The sequence below is a fragment of the Medicago sativa genome, chromosome 8 (assembly GCF_051527215.1).
Source record: "Medicago sativa cultivar Bolivia chromosome 8, Bolivia_mono, whole genome shotgun sequence".
Classification (NCBI taxonomy): Eukaryota; Viridiplantae; Streptophyta; class Magnoliopsida; order Fabales; family Fabaceae; genus Medicago; species Medicago sativa.
In genome coordinates this window covers 70979602-70997917 of record NC_140756.1, presented here as the reverse complement: position 1 = coordinate 70997917, position 18316 = coordinate 70979602, and the positions used below count along the sequence as shown (strand labels likewise).

At 33.2% G+C, this 18316-nt stretch overlaps 2 protein-coding genes across 2 annotated transcripts; both read left to right on the top strand.

Annotated features, from left to right (window-relative positions):
• Positions 1-1477: 1477 nt before the first annotated feature.
• Positions 1478-3824, top strand: LOC146901100 (FAD-dependent oxidoreductase family protein). Its single transcript, XM_085733086.1, has 2 exons — positions 1478-2417; positions 3291-3824. Exons 1-2 carry the CDS (start codon positions 1562-1564, stop codon positions 3659-3661), a joined length of 1227 nt encoding a protein of 408 aa, XP_085589212.1. The 5' UTR covers positions 1478-1561; the 3' UTR covers positions 3662-3824.
• A 9877-nt stretch (positions 3825-13701) lies between these two features.
• LOC146901099 (putative LRR receptor-like serine/threonine-protein kinase At4g37250) lies at positions 13702-17743 on the top strand. Its single transcript, XM_085732006.1, has 2 exons — positions 13702-15744; positions 16896-17743. The coding sequence occupies exons 1-2, from the start codon at positions 14079-14081 to the stop codon at positions 17576-17578; spliced, it is 2349 nt and encodes a 782-aa protein (XP_085588132.1). The 5' UTR covers positions 13702-14078; the 3' UTR covers positions 17579-17743.
• Positions 17744-18316: the final 573 nt, after the last annotated feature.

The following is an 18316-nucleotide window of genomic DNA, read 5'->3' as shown; positions in this document are numbered from 1 at the left end:
TATTCTCGATCTAATTTCATATGATTGTATGACCTATCTTGGATGGCGTTGTGACCACTAGATCTGTAAAGACAAAGTGGTATCCGATCTCAAGTTTGTTTAGAAACATTACCTCAAATTTAAGGTGTTGCGATTATTAGACAAGGAAGGTGATCCCCTTAAATTTTGGCAGAACCATTTTGTTCTCAGCTCTGAACTGTGTTGTTGCATTTATCTGAGCAAAGATAGAGTGCCGGAGAGCTCGGTCTTTATGATAACGAGCCTTTGAGAAGGAGTCCATCTCACGATATTGTCATCGGAAAGGGTTATGATTTCTAGAGAACCTGTAAGACTGCAAAGTATAGATCAAATTCAAATTGTTTGAACCCGTTACCTCGGATTGACAGCTGCTTGTCTATATGTTTTGGAGCAACATTCAGATATAAAGATCCATTGTAGGAAATATGTAATAATGATACATGTGGAGTGTATTCTCCTGCAATGTCTTTAGAGACAGAGTAATATTGAAATGTATTCCATGATTCAGAATATGCCACAGGTTTCTTTTAGCATCAATGATTTGTTAGTCATGACATGCATTGAACTAATTGGATATGCATTCATAATAAATAATAGGAAAGTATACACAGGTTTGCAGGTTTGGTCATGATTTCCTCATGAAATGAAAATTGGAGAGACTTAAGTGTATTCTTTTTTGTTTTTTTTCATGATATTTATCCATTCTCACACGTATTTATGCTTCAAGCACATACCTGAAACATTAAACCTATAAATTTAGAACTTCTTAAGGATTTAGCTTAAGTCCTGATTATCGAGTTCATTTGTTTGAGTGATATTTTTCCTTGTCAACAACACAAATCATATTAGATTTTTATGTTGGGTTCAACTTATCCTATCCTTACAAAACCTACATGTAAAATGAGATGTGTCCATCTTTATAAATTCATTCAAAACTTATCACTATTATAGGTGGGGCTTGAATTTTTCCAATATTCAAACCTGCAATTTAATACATGTAATGTCCCTACAATTTTTTACCATCTTAAGAGTGTGTTTCCAGGACAATACCCAATTGTTTCAATTTGATCTTTTTTTTTTTGGGCAAAGCCTAATACCACATATGTTAGGTTATACACATCCTGTTGTGTCATATCAAAGTATGTCTCATTTTTAACCTCTCATTCATCTAAGCCGTTATACTAATTTGAACGTCAAAATGCTTGCGGATACACCTCATCATCAAACAACATCTCCAACGTGGATCCGGCCATATGTTAAGCATTTTCTACTACCGATTTTAAACCACTCTTGAAATCCTCTATCCATCTGAGTTGTAATCAGAACACCAACTGGACTTTAACTGTATTAAATCCCTTCTTGATCGAGAACCATAGCTTCCCTAAACTGAATTAATAATAATTGATACATGTATGCGAAGGTTATATCTTATGAGACCAATTACCAGCCACAAAATACAAGGGAAATGACCATATTATACTAGTTGGCGCAAAAAAATGAAAAACTAAAGAGGAATTCTAGAGACACGTGTCCGATTCTAAAAATGCTAATCTGTATGAATCTAGCGGCGGCAATTCCTCCAAACAGAATACGCATTTCCACTATCAATTCAGTTCAATCTCAAAATTCTCAATCATCGCCCATGGATCACCCGAAGAAAGTGGTTGTTTGCGGTGGCGGAGTCATCGGCGTTTGCACCGCTTACTTTCTCGCCAAGAAAGGTGCCTCCGTCACAATCATCGAGAAATCCAACATCGCTTGTGCCGCTTCCGGTAAAGCAGGTGGATTCCTCGCTTTAGATTGGTGTGACGGAGGCCCAATGGAACACCTCGCTCGTGAAAGCTTCAATCTCCACCGTTCACTTTCTCAAGAGCTTAACGGTCCACAATCATACGGTTATCGATCACTCACCGCTCTCAGCCTCACCGTAACTGAAGAATCAAAAACCACTGTTTCTTCCTCCTCGTCAGCTACTTTGCCGTCTTGGATTGATGGGCCGGCCCATGGGCCTAAAACAATTGGAACACATGAAACGACGGCGCAGGTGCACCCGCAAATGTTTACACGGACACTGATTGAGAACGCGGTGGAGAAGTACGGTGTGGAAATTGTGATTGGGAAATTGGAGAAGTTGGTGGTGGAAGGAGGAAAAGTTGAATCGGTGGTTCTAGAAGGTGGGGGTGTTGTGGATGCGGATGCGGTGATTTTAGCATTGGGCCCTTGGTCTAGTAAATTGGAGTTGTTGAGCTCAAGGTTTAGAGTTTCTGGGCTTAAGGCCCATAGTATTGTTTTAGAGCCCAAAGAAGCTAATGCTATTACGCCACATGCTCTTTTTCTTAGCTACCGTGCCTCTAATCGAAGGACCCCTCTTGATCCAGAAGTGTACCCTCGGCCTACAGGTATGCATGTACCAATCAAATATCTTAGTCACAGAAAACTATTTATTTAGGTATAAAAATAAAAATACCGATATCTTTGATTTTTAAATTTAGGTCCTTCAATTTTATTTTATTTTAAACAATGTTGGTCACTTAAATTATGGACTTTGGACTTAAGCTTTTTTGTCATTTGGGTCCGTAGACGAAGTGGTGATAATCACCTAAAACTTACACACTATAGTCATATGCTCAAGTACAACAATATCAACATTGTTAGTTGAGCTAGGTCTACGTTTTAAGTTAAATTTTAGACTCTTTTGTTGTATAATTTACAAACGTATTTTGGACCCATAATGAATTTAAGAGACTCAAATGAAACCCCCCTATAGGTAGCTTCATTGGTAAGTTAAGAATCATTGAATGAGTTTAAAAGATGATGTCATGGATCGATATCCAGAAGTAATTACTAACATTTGCCTATAAAAAAAAAAAAAAAATTAAGGGTCCAAACTAAGTGTTTTTAAAGAAGCAAAATGGAAAGGAAATAAGTTAAACACCACTTGAAAATGAAATGGTCCAAATGTTTTTAGAAATTCTTGTTGTATTTATATGCATTTGGATCCTTATTCATAGATTTCTTGGTTCCATAAATTGGATCAAACCATTTCTTTGGACTCTTTTCAAATTCGAGAAATGTTGGTTGATTGTGTGCTTACTTATAGGTCTATGATTCAAAATATCATTTTCTACTTGATACCTTTGAATTACATGTTCCAGGTTCCCATTGGCACAAAAGTGAAATCTAAAGATAATTAAAAGTGAAATCTAAAGATAATTAAGTGTAATGATATAAACTAAACCATTAATAGATACTGATGTTTATTTTCTTATCAGGGGAGGTGTATGTGTGTGGGATGTCAAAGGAGGAAGAGGTACCTGATGATCCAGAGGAGATACGGGGTAACGAAGAATCAATTGCGATGCTGAAGAGGGTAGCTAAGACCGTATCAAGCCATCTCGGGGAAGAAGGAGTGAAGGTGGAGCAAGCGTGCTTTTTGCCGTGTACTGATGATGGTGTGCCGATTATAGGAGAGATTCCTGGGGTGAAAGGTTGTTATATAGCGACGGGACATAGTTGCTGGGGTATTCTCAATGGTCCTGCCACTGGAGCTGCTGTTGCTGAGCTTGTACTTGATGGTCATTCCACCATTGTTGATCTTAAACGGTTTAGTCCTGCTAGATTTGTTGGGCGTACCAAGGCTTAGTCACTCTTGGTAGATGGTGTGGTATAAACTCTTTTCAAGTGTTGCTTATTTGTAACTTTTTATGATGTATATATAACTGTTGGATTAGCAAACTAGTATAGCAACTACATTGCCAAGAATACTTTTATAATTTAATGAGTAGTGCCTGTAACAAGTTCGAGAAGTACAGTTCATAGCGCCTTTTCCATTGTTGACTCAACAATATCGACCACAATCATACTTCATGAACTAGGCTACTTACCAAATCAAATTTAGTGTGTGAGCCTTAGTTGATTGGACTTACTAATTGGATTTGCTTCGACTTTGCAACATTCGTTTGTTTTTTCTTTCTAAATGGAAGTAAATTGAAGATGTTCTAGCCAACTTGAGCGGAAGATTGATATTTGCTAATTCTATTAATCAAGATAAATATTGGGCTAGTCTCAATCGTACTACAGAAGAATCAAAGTTTGGTTAAATAAAGATTGGCTTATCATAATAGAGTGTGCAGTGTGCTAACTTTTTAGCTTCATGAAAATTAAAAACTGAACCTGGGTTTGTATAGGTTTCAGGATCCCCTTGTGGGCTACATAGTTTTATTAGTAGAGATTTGGTTGGGGCTCCTGTCCCCCATAAACTTTGCATCTTCATTTTGAGAATTTCTGTTATCATCCTCCTGACCTTTCGTGCGCCCTCAAAACTTTTCATGTTATCATGTTCGAATTATATAATCCGAAATCCATTTTGGTATTTTTGGGATATATAATTTGAAACCACCAACACTCCAGCAAACAACAAGAAATGCATGTATACATATGGAAATTTAACAAACATTTATAAACCAACAGAAACATATATAATTATATCAAAACATTATTATATATGACGAGGTCTTAGCTAACATCTTCAATAATTGATAGATCTTAGCTACACAATCAAACAAATATTATAGGATAAACTTGTTCTCTTGAAATCATTCTTTATTTTCAAATCAATTTGGATCATTGTTCTTCAAACCATTATGGTTCTAACAAATATGTGTTTGAATAACTCTTGAGTAGTTTTCGTTTTGTAAGTTATTTTTGTAAGGGTTGAGTTCGATCCCGATTCAAAGTAGATCTAAGGTGGTGATCAGAGTTTAAGTATAGTGGAGAAATTCGGCAAAGCTCCACGGAGGAGGTGATGTACCTACAAATACACTTATGCTTAAGTCAATATTTATTGAGTAGAGTGAGTGGCTTATCGTAATAGAATGTGTACATTTCTTCTAGTGTAGATGTCCTTTTATAAATGAGATTTCAGATGAATTAAGATAAATCTCATTGAGGTCGTTGAGAAATTCTTGGTATGATTCACATATCGCGGTGCAATCTAAAGTAAACAAAAATGTAGTCAATGGTTTATTGTTGGGAAGGTATGCTGGTATGGATTGGTGGTATATCATCTTAGCATGTACCTTTTTAGGCAAGGTCCATTATGTATTGAGGCTCATCCGAGTCTATAATAGGTCCAAAACTAGTTTAAAAGACTATTATTTTTCTCATCCTATGTTTTTCGTGCATCCTATTTGAATTCTAAAATCTGAAATGTTGTGACGTGTTTTTGAGATTTTTATGAAATGTTTATGTCATTCAGATTCTATAACCCGAACTACATGGTCGCATGAGAAATCAAACAGGGTGAGAAAAGAAGGTGTCAGTTTAAGATGATATCAAATTATATCCAAGATTTGTTGGAATATCATTATAAAGTCATTTGGTCATACACGTGAGAATGGTATGTTAAAAGTCTCACGTTATATAAAATATGACTCGAACAAATATTTATAAATAATCATAAGTTCTCAATCTACGAGTCTATTTTGTATGCTTTGGAGAATCACCAATCGTATTTCTTAGGTCTCTCTTTCCTTATGGTCGCTCCATTATCCATTCTCAAACATATATATTCAACCAAAATAAACACCTAATATTAAAATTGATGAATCTCAGTATCTCACGGTACTGATTAATGAAGCAAAGATACTGTTATCGTTGGTATTATTCCAATGCTCCACACCACCTCGACCATGTGCTATCTTCATGTGCAAGCATTTGTGTCGGAATTCTGGGTGTTACATTTCATCATTATTTTTTAATTATTATTATTACTAGGTCTTTGGTACTACTGATAAACCTTAACGTTACTCACGGTCACATTATACAAGATCACTTTACAGTCTACACCTTATCGCCCATATATATTTTATACATTTATTAAAACTTGATCTAAAGTAAAATATGCATATATTCTCAACTAAGATTATGGGAGCATGTGTGAATCAAGTTGTACAAATCTTTGTAGCAAGGGTTAGACAAAGCACAAGACAAAATGCCAGTGAGAAACAAACCTGGTGTTAAGAAGCAGCCACTTAGGATTTAAATCCAAGTGTCCTATAATACACATTTTTAAATATTTGTTAGACTTTAGACCAAGTCACGCCATGCCTTCACATCCACGGGTCGACTACGCTTACCAAAGCTCAACTGCTGAAACCACCTCTTTCATATTCCTTCTTAACTTTGTTGACAAGTTTTTATCACCTTATTCTTCATTGATTTTCGTTCTTGTTGGGTAACTCCAATTAACTAACTAATGTGAACATTTTGACAATTTCTTCCTACTACTCCCTTAAATAGAAGATCACAGCATTAATTAGTTAAATGACAAGAATTAAAAAATTGATAATAGTATTAAATTTGTTGACAATTAGCATTATTTTAGAAGTTTATCCTTTAGAAGAGAGATTTGATTTATAGTTTCATCAAAGTATTAATTAATTTATTACCTAAAAAAGTTACATTTTGTAGAAAAAAGATGTAACTTAATTTTTTTTTACGCGTGCGTTTGATTGTGCAGTGATGAGAATTGATTTTGGTTAAACGTAATTTTGACTAAAAATTGCTTTTATTTGAATATATTTATGTAAAAGTGAGTTGAACTTTAAATATGTGTGTGAGAATCAATTATAGAATCAAAAGTTACAAATTTCAGCTTTAAATAGAACCAATCCCGGAGGCAGAATCAATTATACTCAACAACAGGCAAACATATCAGAATCAATTCTACACCTCTAAAATCAATTATGGTCCCTCTAAAAGTGGAACCAAAAATGCACGTAAAAGATGTAACATAATTAGAGATGAGTTGATCAATAAATGATTAATATATATATGAAAATTTAAATAATTATTTTAAAGATGAACATGGAAAAATCTTAAAATCCTATACTTGGGTTAGGGACATAGCGAGTATGTACCTCTTTGAAATGTTTGGTTGCTTATCAACTTAGCAAAATGTCAAGGGACTCAAAAATTCCACAAGTTAACTTATTGAATAAGGAAGGGAGAAGCACGATCCGGTCATTGGGGGAAGAAAATAGATAGGTTGAGTTCAAAGGAATAGCAATTCCGTTCTTTCAATAGTGAAAAATGAAAAATAAAAGACAAAAACAAACTTATTCATAGCTAAGCTCCAATGAGTAAAGTGTTACACTAACTTAATGAATAGTCAAATTTCTTTTTGGCCCTTACTCATTGTACACCAACTTAAAGGCATTGGAGGCAGAATCTTTTCACAAACTTTGGGATTACATCCCCTACAAAAGGTCTTAATTGAAGGAATTAAGAAATGACATAGACATCACTAAATTCACCACTACTAAAAATGTAATTTGTCTTGTAAAAAAAAGATTATTTGTATGTCTTTTTTTTTTGGGACCAAATTGGAATGTCCTTTTTCATTCCTTTCTAAAAAGTGTTTTCCTTTATTGGTATATCCTTTTTTGTAATATTATGGAGCGGGTTGGTGTAAGCATCTACTAGCCTTAATTTGTTGTTTTAAATTCTTAATTGGATGTGGTTAGGTTGGGATTCGTCGTATGAATTACTATGTCTTTAAATATAGGATCCGTTCAAAAAACTTCTTTATTATTTTGTTATAAGAAAAACTTTTGAGGACTAAAAGTTGAAAAAAAAATTTAGAGGGACCAAAACGAAAAGTTAACATATTTATAAGGATCAAAAACATATTCATCTCTTTTTACAATTTAGTCAATAAAGTTATATATTCAAAAACAAAGGTAGTTCATATATTCAGAATCAGAAGTGCACTGTGGGAGCTTGTTTGTTAACATTGAAGTCACAATCCAAACCGTTGGTTTGGTGCACATTAGATCATCTATCCAACATTCATAGTGTAAACTTTCTTGGTCATCTTCCCTAAACAGCCATGGCCCGCAACCTTCTCCTTTCTAGTAACTCTTACCATCTTTATTACTCCTATATGGGAAGAGAATGTATGTACTAAAAAATAACAATATACAAGTGCTTTAAGAGCCTTTTTATTACCTTTTATTTATTCTTAGCAAGGTTGTTCTTAATGAAAAAGAATTAAAGCAGCTTTTACTATTAATAGGGCCATAAAGTAAAAGTTAAATAAACTTTAGTCTAGATCATCTTTGCCAAGTTAATTTTTTGTACCATATAAAGCAGGTATCATCAGACCTTTTGAATCTTGAGATTGATTATTCTTTATAGGGGTAAGGTAAGGCATACTTTCTTACCAGTTTGTATTTTTTTAAACAGGAGGTTAGTAAAGCTGCCACCAAATATTTAAATTGCAGGAGCCAATTTAATAATTTAAAATAAATGATAATAAAGGTGATAATGCGATCCCCCATATGTGATCTAAAATATGAATAAAGTTGCCTGTGGAAAATATAAGTTGGGGGAAGCTATGAGTATGGGCGGGAATAGGTAAGACCAAGTTAGGTTTTGTAAAGTTTAAGTTTGTTCCGTCAAAAATTTGAAGGATTAAGTGTAGTTTGTAGATTGTCATAGACTTATTTTGTAGATTTAAGTATAACCATTAAAGTTTGATATAGTATGTTAAGCTGTTTAAAAACATATTTCATATAAACGTGTCTGAAGAAATAATCATATATGTGTTTAAATAGACCAATGAACTAATGACTCAATATGATTAAACTATTATTTAATATTTAACATGATATTTTAGAGAATTTAACTAGGGGTGTTCATGGGGGTGGGTCAACCTGCACACCCGACGATCCAAATCGACTCAACCCACTTATTATCCAAACCCAACCGTTTATAAGTCTAACCCGACTGAACTCACGAAGTTTAGTTCAGGTATTGGGTTTAAGTTTTTGAATCCCTGGACTAAACTCACAAGTATTGATTTTTTATTATTATTATTATTATTATTATTATTATTATTATTATTATTATTATTATTATTATTATTATTAAGGTTTAAATTATTGATAAAAGTTAACAAATTTTAAAATTTAATCTAAGGTACAAAATTTAATATAATAATAATATTTATAAAAATATTATTTATATTTACTTAAGCAGTCCGGTCTGGTAGACCTCAAAAGATTTTTTTTTATGGCTTGTAGCTTGGTCTTTTTAGCTAAATAGGCTTATGAAGAAGTCTTATCCTTCTTTATTTAAAAAAAATGCGAACATGTGCCCTTAGGGCATTGTTTCAGCAATAAAAAATAGTAACTTTTACATATAAAATTGTGTAGTTATTTTTTAGGGTATAAAATTATGTAGTTTTGACTTTTATATGTATTTGAGTGCTATTTTGAAAACAAAATTTCTCTTTATAAATTCCTTAAACAATACACTTATGACACTTGTTAGCAATACCTTTTAAAAATAAGTATCGTCTAATTTGACTTGTTGCATGGGCGGATCCAAGGCCCGGCTAGCCTGGGCAGTTGCTCGGGCTCTGACCCAAAACTTTTACAATTTCTTATGTAAATCCCTCTAAATTTCTTATATAAACCCCTATAAATTTCTTATGTATATTTTTTGTTGGACAATTTCTTTAGATTTTTCTATTATTTGCTTGGAATTTCGTATGTAATCCCCTCTGAATGTTAATTATTTGCTGCAACTGCAATTTATCCCAAACCCAAAGAGTGAAAGAGGCCTACATCTCAAAAATTGCAGCGAAAAAAATGTGTTGCAAATTTTTTTTGGCCGGACTTTATAATAATCTTGTCTTCACCACTGACTTGTTGTCGAGGACGGACCCACCGTATGGCTGAGTGTGGCTACAACCACACTAGATTACTGCCCAATTTTATTTTTATTTTTATACTAGACTAAAAACAAGTAGTTATATATAATGTATGTCATTTGTATTACATGTTTCTATACTTGTCCCAGCAGTCGATGGTATTTTTAGGAACGTCAATGTCTCGTGTTCAACTCCCTGCGCGCTGATGTTCTTAATGATTTTTTTTTATGTGGGCTGCAAAGAATCGAACCTGCAACATGTTGGTAAAGTTGACTCGTCTAGACCATTTTGGTATAGTGTGTAATGTGTTGAAAATTTACTTTATTAACATATATATAGTTGCTTTGAAAGTTTAGCCACACTAATATTAAAAGTCAAGCTCCGTCCTTAGTTGTTGTACGTTACTATGGGTCGATCTTGTCTATTCCTACCCCTAGTTATGAGTGTGAGTAAAAGAGATAGAGATTTTTCTATTTGAAAGATGTAAAAGTGATAGATAAACATGTATAATGTGATTTTAACAAACAAAAAAACATGTATAATGTGATGTTCAAATTCATAATCTAACATGGCAAATCTACTGCATGTCGTGTGTTTTTGAAAAAGTGTAAACAGACAGAAATAAGGGTCTGGTTGGCTTTTGTCCACCGTCAAATATAAAGGACACAAATTATTTAGCACAGAATCATATCATAGTACTATAAAATTGTTTTGGGCAATTTCATACTGTTACGGTTTCATCGTTAACTATAAGAAAAAAACAAGATATGCCACGTTAATTAGATTCGTACAACATATTTATTGTCTCCCTTGCAGAGTGATGGGTCCATATTTTCTCGCGGCATTGAAATTCAATGTGAGTTGGTCCTTACTCCCTCCGTCTCTAAATTATAGTCGTTTAAGGTTTGTGCACGGTTATTAAGGAAATGATTAGTTGGGTTGATTTTGATAGTAAAATTAATGTCATTTACTAAAACACCCTTATTAATTGTAGTTAGTGAAGTAGTTAAGTTGGATGAAATTCAATAAATAAGGGTATATTAATGGAAAAAAATAATAAATGTTGCATTGGTATTCTAAAGTGACAATTATTTTGAGAAAAAGAAAAAATGGTAAAGTGACAATTATTGTGAGACGGAGGGAGTAACTTGTTTGTTCACACATAAATTTTATCCGAATGCTAGTGAACACAAGTAAAATTGGAAATAGTGTACATTTAATTCAGTTAGATAAGATATTTTTTCCTTCTTTTTGAAATTAATTAAGCCAATAATGACGTTATGACGGGATAGCATTGTTCAATTTTGGGACCCTCTTCAATAATGGTGGTACTACTACTATATCTTTTCCAATCAGAAATTATTAGTACAAGGAAAAATAAACAGTGAATTACTCCCTCCGTCCCATATTACTTGACTTAGTTGACTCTGTCACGTATGCCAATGCACAATTTTAAACTTAAATTTCTTTATTATTCTAGTAGAAAAAATTACGAAAATTTGATATTTTGAAAATATTAATCGAGACGAATCTAACAACATCTTATATGCTATATTTTGTTTTTATATATTAGTAGAAAAATAGAGTTAAAGCATGGTACATGAATAGTGCAAATATTCTAAATAGGTCAAGTAATATAGGACGGAGGGAGTATATTTTTCTGTTTCTAAATTCACATGTTCCTAATTCTCCGTTCTTTCGAATCCGTAAAAGGTAAAAATTAAGTGTATCCAATTAGTGAAGGGGTAGATAGAGATTTGCGTAGAATTTTATTAATTTTGATGGAAATTAAAGTAGAAGAAAACAAATGATACAGCCAGCCATGAGTCACGACTATTGTCTATAACAACGTAGTACAATTGTCCATTTATTTACATAAAATAAAGTAGTCAATATTTTATGTATACGTAACAGGCTTTTGAGAGTAACGTAAATAAAAAAGAAATAAAAGTCCAAGACACAATTATATTAACAGGGTTATAATTGAAGGACTCGTGAAGTCAATAACTAAAGAGATTGCACATCTTAGAGCATCTTCAATGGGGGGTCCTTACTTAACAAGGACCACTCCCCGTTAAGGACCCTCCATTGGAGGAAGAAAAATTGAGTCCCCGTTAAGGAACGGGCAACTATATAAGGACTCTCTCTCTCCTGAGTAACTAACGGGTCCCACGTTTAAAAAAGTAATAAAATGTGTACTACTTGGTCCCACTTGCATAAAGAAGTAATAAAATGTGTACTACTTGGTCCCACTTGCATAAAGAAGTAATAAAATGTGTACTACTTGGTCCCACTTGTAAAAATGAGTAATAGATAAATTATTTTTGTTTAATATGTAAAGATAGTGGGACATATTTAAATACTTTTCATTGGAATCCTTATTAGTGTACTGCCATTGAAGTCATTGAGTCCTTAATAGGTACTTTTATTAAAAAATTATAAATAAGTGATGTGTCACGTGGGGTCCATTTAAGGAGTCCTTGTTAGGGAACTACCATTGTGGATGCTCTTACAACTCTACCTGCGTGTCAAGTAGTAGTAGAGAAAGATCCTACTCCCTCCGGTCACATTTACAAGTAAAAATATATTTTTTAGGTTCATTGAATACATAATGTATTTGGTCTCTATATTGACCAAATACATTAAGCATTGAATGAACCTAAAAAATATATTTTTGCTTGTAAATGTGACCGGAGGGAGTATACTGTTACTACTACGAGAAATGATATTTTGACAACCACTTTTTGACAATTTTTGAACAACTTTCTCTCTCATACTCACATGATATTGTTATCCTCTCTCTTCCTTTTTCTCTCTCCATTGTTTTTGACCAATAAAAAGTGAAAAAAACAAGGTTGTCAACAAAGTTGTCATCAAATGGATGTCAAAATATCATTACTCTATTACTACTCTCATAACTTTACAAGTAGGTGTTAGATCAAGATGGAACTTAAAATACTAGTATAAAAACATAATTAATTCTATGTTGCATAAATGAGATGAGTTCTAAATTGTGTACAAATTAATTACTATAACTAAATCAATAAATTTTTTAATATATGTCATAAGTATATGGATTCTCACATTTATCTATTTTATGAACACATGTTTTCATTTTTGGTAGGATATTTGTTATTCATACTTGACACTATCCTAAAACGATTAGGATAGAGGTATACATTATTTGGACAATTATTTTGGGATAATTTATGAGATAATAAAAAATATATAAAACTGTATTTATTGACACCAAAATCAAAACAATAGAGAGATGGAGCAAAAGCACAATAAAAGTATGGGAGAAAATTGTTCTAAAAATTGTTAAAAAAATGGTTCAACAAATATCATTTCTTAAAACAATATTGTTATCACTTATCAAGTGTGAGCTTGCTGCAGGAATACTTATCAAGTAAAAGTTTGTTTTTCCTACTTATACCTGTACTATTTTTTACTCACAAGAAGGTATTGATTTTTAGTCAAACTATTGACTCTCATACCTTCTTCGGTTACAAGAGGAGCCTACCATCAAGAGACATCCACGTTAGACAAACAACCACACATATGTAACTTGGAAATGTATATTTGGTACTAGTAATGATATTTTGACATCCATTTGATGACAACTTTGTTGACAAGAGAGAGGATAACAACATTATGTTAGTATGAGAGAGAAAGTTGTCCAAAAGTTGTTAAAAAGTTATTATCAAAATATCATTTCTCATTTGGTACAGTATTGTAATTGTGTAACACAATTATCGATCTCAATCGTTCAATCATAAATAAACAGTTAAAAATTGTTCAATTATCGATCCCAATCGTTCAATATCAAATTAACGACAAGGCAATCAGGGTCCGCGACTTGGACAATACACATTCAATAAAAAAATAGATATATTCTCTCATCTATAATTCTATTCATGCCAACACTTCTTATTTAATATTCAGTAGTACACTTCATAGAATGCAACAACAACTGAATCAGAAACTATACAGTGAGAGTGAGTAATGAGAATGCCATTAAACTATTTAGAGCTCAACCATAAATTGTAGCAGCGTAGGTCCATAGAGAGAGAGCATATTTGCAACAAGAGGTTTGAGTTTTGTTGAGCTGTAAATGTCCTTCTTCTACAACCTTTTAATATCAACACTCATATAGTAGTATAGTTTTATTTTATATATTTTCATTTTCATTTTCACACTCATTCATCAACAATATAATTCCTTCCACATGGACCTCTGTCCTATCGCATTAAATCCCCGTTACCTCTTTCCCTCTTCTTTCTCTCTCCGTTCTCTCTTCAAACAATGTTCAAAAACCACTCTCTAGTTAATTTCTAAAACCATGAAAACAACACTTTCTCTTCTTCTCACATTCCTATCTTTAACCCTTACCCTAAACCAATGTTTTTCACTCACTAACGATGGTGTTTTGTTACTTTCTTTCAAATATGCTGTTCTTAACGACCCTTTATTGGTGCTTTCAAATTGGAATTATAGCGACCAAACACCATGTTCATGGAACGGTGTTTCTTGTTCCATAATAACACCAAACACAAAGAATGATACACCGTTTAGGGTTACTGGCTTATCACTACCAAATTCTCAACTTGTTAGTTCAATTCCTTCTGATCTTGGTTCCATTGAACATCTTCAAATTCTTGATCTTTCTAACAATTCCATTAATGGGTCTCTTCCTTTGAACTTTTTTCAACCAAATTCTGAACTTCGTTTTCTAAATTTTTCGAATAATTTGTTAACAGGGGAAGTTCCAGAATCTTTAACAGAGCTTAGAAATCTTCAGTTTCTTAACTTTTCAGACAACGCTTTCACTGGAAAACTACCAAACAATCTCTCAAACATGCAAAACTTAACCGTAGCTTCGTTTAAGAACAATTACTTCACTGGTTTTCTACCTAAAGATTTACGAAATTTACAAGTTTTGGATCTGTCTTCCAATTTGTTAAACGGGTCGCTAACTCAAGATTTTGGTGGTGATTCCTTGCGTTACTTGAATGTTTCTTACAACAGATTTTCCGGTGAAATTCCACCGGAATTCGCCGAGAAAATTCCGAGTAACGCAACCGTTGATCTATCTTTCAACAATCTCACTGGCGAAATACCGGAGTCCCCTGTTTTGTTGAACCAGGAAGCAAAAGTGTTTTCTGGTAATAGTGATCTATGTGGTGAACCAATGAAAAATCCTTGTTCTATTCCTTCTTCTCCTTCTTCTGATCCTCAAGGTTCTTCGCCAACTTCTCCTCCTGCAATCGCCGCAATGCCGAAGACTATTGATAATGATTCTCCTCAATCACCAACTACACAGTCTTCAGAGAAGAAACAGAGTGGTTTGAGAAAAGGAACTATTATAGGAATTGTTATTGGTGATTTCGTTGGAATTGGAATCTTAGCTATGGTTTTTGTTTATGTTTATAAGCTAAAGAGAAAAAAAGATGCGGAAAATGCAATAAAAGATGAAGCTGCTACTGCAAGAAGTGAGAATTCTTCTTCAACCTTAGAAACTAAAGGGTTTACAAGGTGGTCTTGTTTAAGAAAAAGAACAGAAGATGAAGAATCCTCGGAGACACAAAGTTCATCAGATAGTGACGTGGAAACGTCACAAAAAAATGTTGATGGTGTTGAGAATCAAAAGCAAGGTGAGAATAAAACTGGTACTGGTACGGGTTCAGGTACGGGTACTCTGGTTATAGTAGACGGTGAAAGAGAGCTTGAAGTGGAAACACTTTTGAAAGCTTCTGCATATATTTTAGGAGCTACTGGTTCAAGTATAATGTATAAAGCTGTTCTTGAAGATGGAACTTCTTTAGCAGTTCGTAGAATTGGTGAAAATGGTGTTGAAAGGTTCAAGGATTTTGAGAATCAAGTTCGGGTTATAGCTAAATTAGTTCATCCAAATTTGGTTAGAGTTCGTGGTTTTTACTGGGGACATGATGAGAAGCTCATTATCTATGATTTTGTTCCTAATGGTTGTCTTGCCAACGTTCGTTACAGTAAGTAATTTCTTTAACTTTGGTAAATATTTAATTTTTACTGTTTTTTGCGCATGTTAGTGTATTGCATTTGTTTTCACTAGAATGCACTTGGGTTATAGGATATGATATTGTTATGAATCATGACGTTGATGGAGAAGTAGGTGCAACGGATCCCTTTACTTTAATGAACCATAGTCAACCATGTTATGACTTTATTCATTTTAATTTTTTTTAATTTTTTGATTTTTTTGGTATGATGTTGAGACTTTATTGCCAAGCGTCGTTCCATGGCTTTCTGATAACGATACGAGTGACCATAATTGGAAACAATTACATGCCTATTGTTTCTTGTTTTTGTTCTTGTTTTTGTGACTCTCTTATCATTATCAAATCCAAGTGCAAATTGGAAAAACAGGACCATTTTATTTTATGTGGACACAACATTCATGTGCTTCTATTATTCGTGGTTCTCATAATTTAGCAACATAATAGGAAACATTACATGCCTATTGTTTTTTGTTTTTGTCAATTGTCACTCTCAAGGCTCTCTTTTGACAAAGACACTTTTTGAGCTTATAGTAGCAAATACTCCGGTTCATAGCATACAAGCTTATATGATAAAAATAGAATTGATGATTTTTTCTCATGCATTTTTTTAATAGATTATAAGTTTATTGATAAATTAGTTCAAGTAGCTTATAAGTTTATTGGAGTATAGCTTATAATTTTGTTATCTTAATTCTATATTTGTTATCTTAATTGAAAATAAAATATGTATAATGAACTATAAATTTTTATAGATTATGTCATTTCATATTTATCAATTAGTTCAATCACTAATTTTAGCAAACACGGCAAATTTAACCTACTAGTTTATCTACTATAATTTATTGGCTATGACCTATGAACTTTTTTTACCAAGCAAATCCCAAATTCATAGGTGTAACTAAAAAAAATATGACCAATTTGTAGTACACTATGTTAAGGATTATGTGGGCATTCACGTGCTTCAATTATTTGTGTTTCTCATAATTAATCACAAAATAGTTGTTCTTTTCTTTTCATCTTTATGTTTCATTATGTAGAGGATTTTTCTTCCATTCACCGACTATTGTCTTGCTTTGTTTTGATGAAAAAGTACATTTATGTGTGCTTGGAATGAATTTCAGGGAAAGTGGGGTCCTCACCTAGCCACTTACCGTGGGAAATACGGCTCAAGATAGCAAAAGGTGTGGCACGTGGGCTGACTTATCTCCACGAGAAGAAGCACGTGCATGGAAACTTGAAGCCTACCAATATTCTATTGGGCAATGATATGGAGCCCAAAATTGGAGACTTTGGGCTTGAAAGAATAGTAACAGGTGACACAAGTTATAGTAAAGCTGGAGGTTCAGCACGTATTTTTGGAAGTAAAAGATCATCAGCCTCACGTGATAGTTTTCAAGATGTTACTTGTGGGCCTAGCCCAAGCCCAAGCCCAAGTTCCATAGGTGGTGTGTCACCTTATCATGCTCCTGAATCACTTAGGAATTTGAAACCTCACCCAAAATGGGATGTTTACTCTTTTGGGGTCATGTTTCTTGAACTATTAACGGGGAAGATTGTGGTTTTGGATGATATGGGCCAAGGCCCAGCGGTTTTGGTTGAGGATAAGAATCGAGCTTTGAGGATGGTTGACGTGGCGATTCGTGCTGATATGGAAGGAAAGGAGGATGCATTGTTGGCTTATTTTAAGTTAGGGTATAGTTGTGTGACTAATGTACCTCAAAAAAGGCCACAAATGAAAGAGGTGTTACAAGTACTTGAAAAAACACCATCTACGATTTCTTCATCGTATTATTATAGTCACTGAAACATGATGTTCCATAGTATTTGTTTTGTAGAAAAAGAAAAATCAATGTATGTAGTTATGATAAACTAATAGGTTTTTGTGTTTGAGTTCAGTGTTGTGTGTATTGTAATTGTTGGAAGTCCATTGACTATATCTCTGTCAATTCATTTACTAATTTTCACCAAACACATTCTGTCTCCATTCCTTTTTTACTTCCTTGTGCAATATAAAGCTCAACATTTACCAACCATCTTATTTTGGTTTCTTTTACTCCTAGTAATGAAATCATTTTATTTCATTATTTATTTTCTCATCAATGATCCTGAAACAAAAAATTTAGATTATATAATTTCAAGATATCGTTGTTTATGACTGTCATATCATCTACTCAAAATGCTAACTATAGCTTTTGAAATGATATCTTACACATGCCAAATCATTCAAATACTAAAATTATGATGCATCTGTGCTAAGTATAAGATGTTGAATAATGTCATCTAAGCCATGATTGAATAAGTTTAAGTTATATGTATATGTGTGTGTAAGAGATGCCAAGAAGTTATGCATCATAGCAGTATAGCAAAACTGATCAGATATTATATAATAATATTGGAATATTAATATACCAAAGATATTGTCATACACACACATAATATATAATGCTGGAATATTGACAATTCATACTCAATGATATTACACACGGCATAATGCTACTCACCCATTCTTCCAACAGACCAAGAGTCACAGGAAAACAACGAC

What these genes read in the sequence shown, in the direction of transcription:
- LOC146901099 (XM_085732006.1), top strand. Translation starts at nt 14,079, where the DNA reads ATGAAAACAACACTTTCTCTTCTTCTCACATTCCTATCTTTAACCCTT. An exon ending in TCTTGCCAACGTTCGTTACA is followed by an intron (nt 15,745 to 16,895) that starts GTAAGTAATTTC and finishes AATGAATTTCAG; the next exon opens with GGAAAGTGGGGTCCTCACCT.
- LOC146901100 (XM_085733086.1), top strand. Translation starts at nt 1,562, where the DNA reads ATGCTAATCTGTATGAATCTAGCGGCGGCAATTCCTCCAAACAGAATA. An exon ending in AGTGTACCCTCGGCCTACAG is followed by an intron (nt 2,418 to 3,290) that starts GTATGCATGTAC and finishes TTTTCTTATCAG; the next exon opens with GGGAGGTGTATGTGTGTGGG.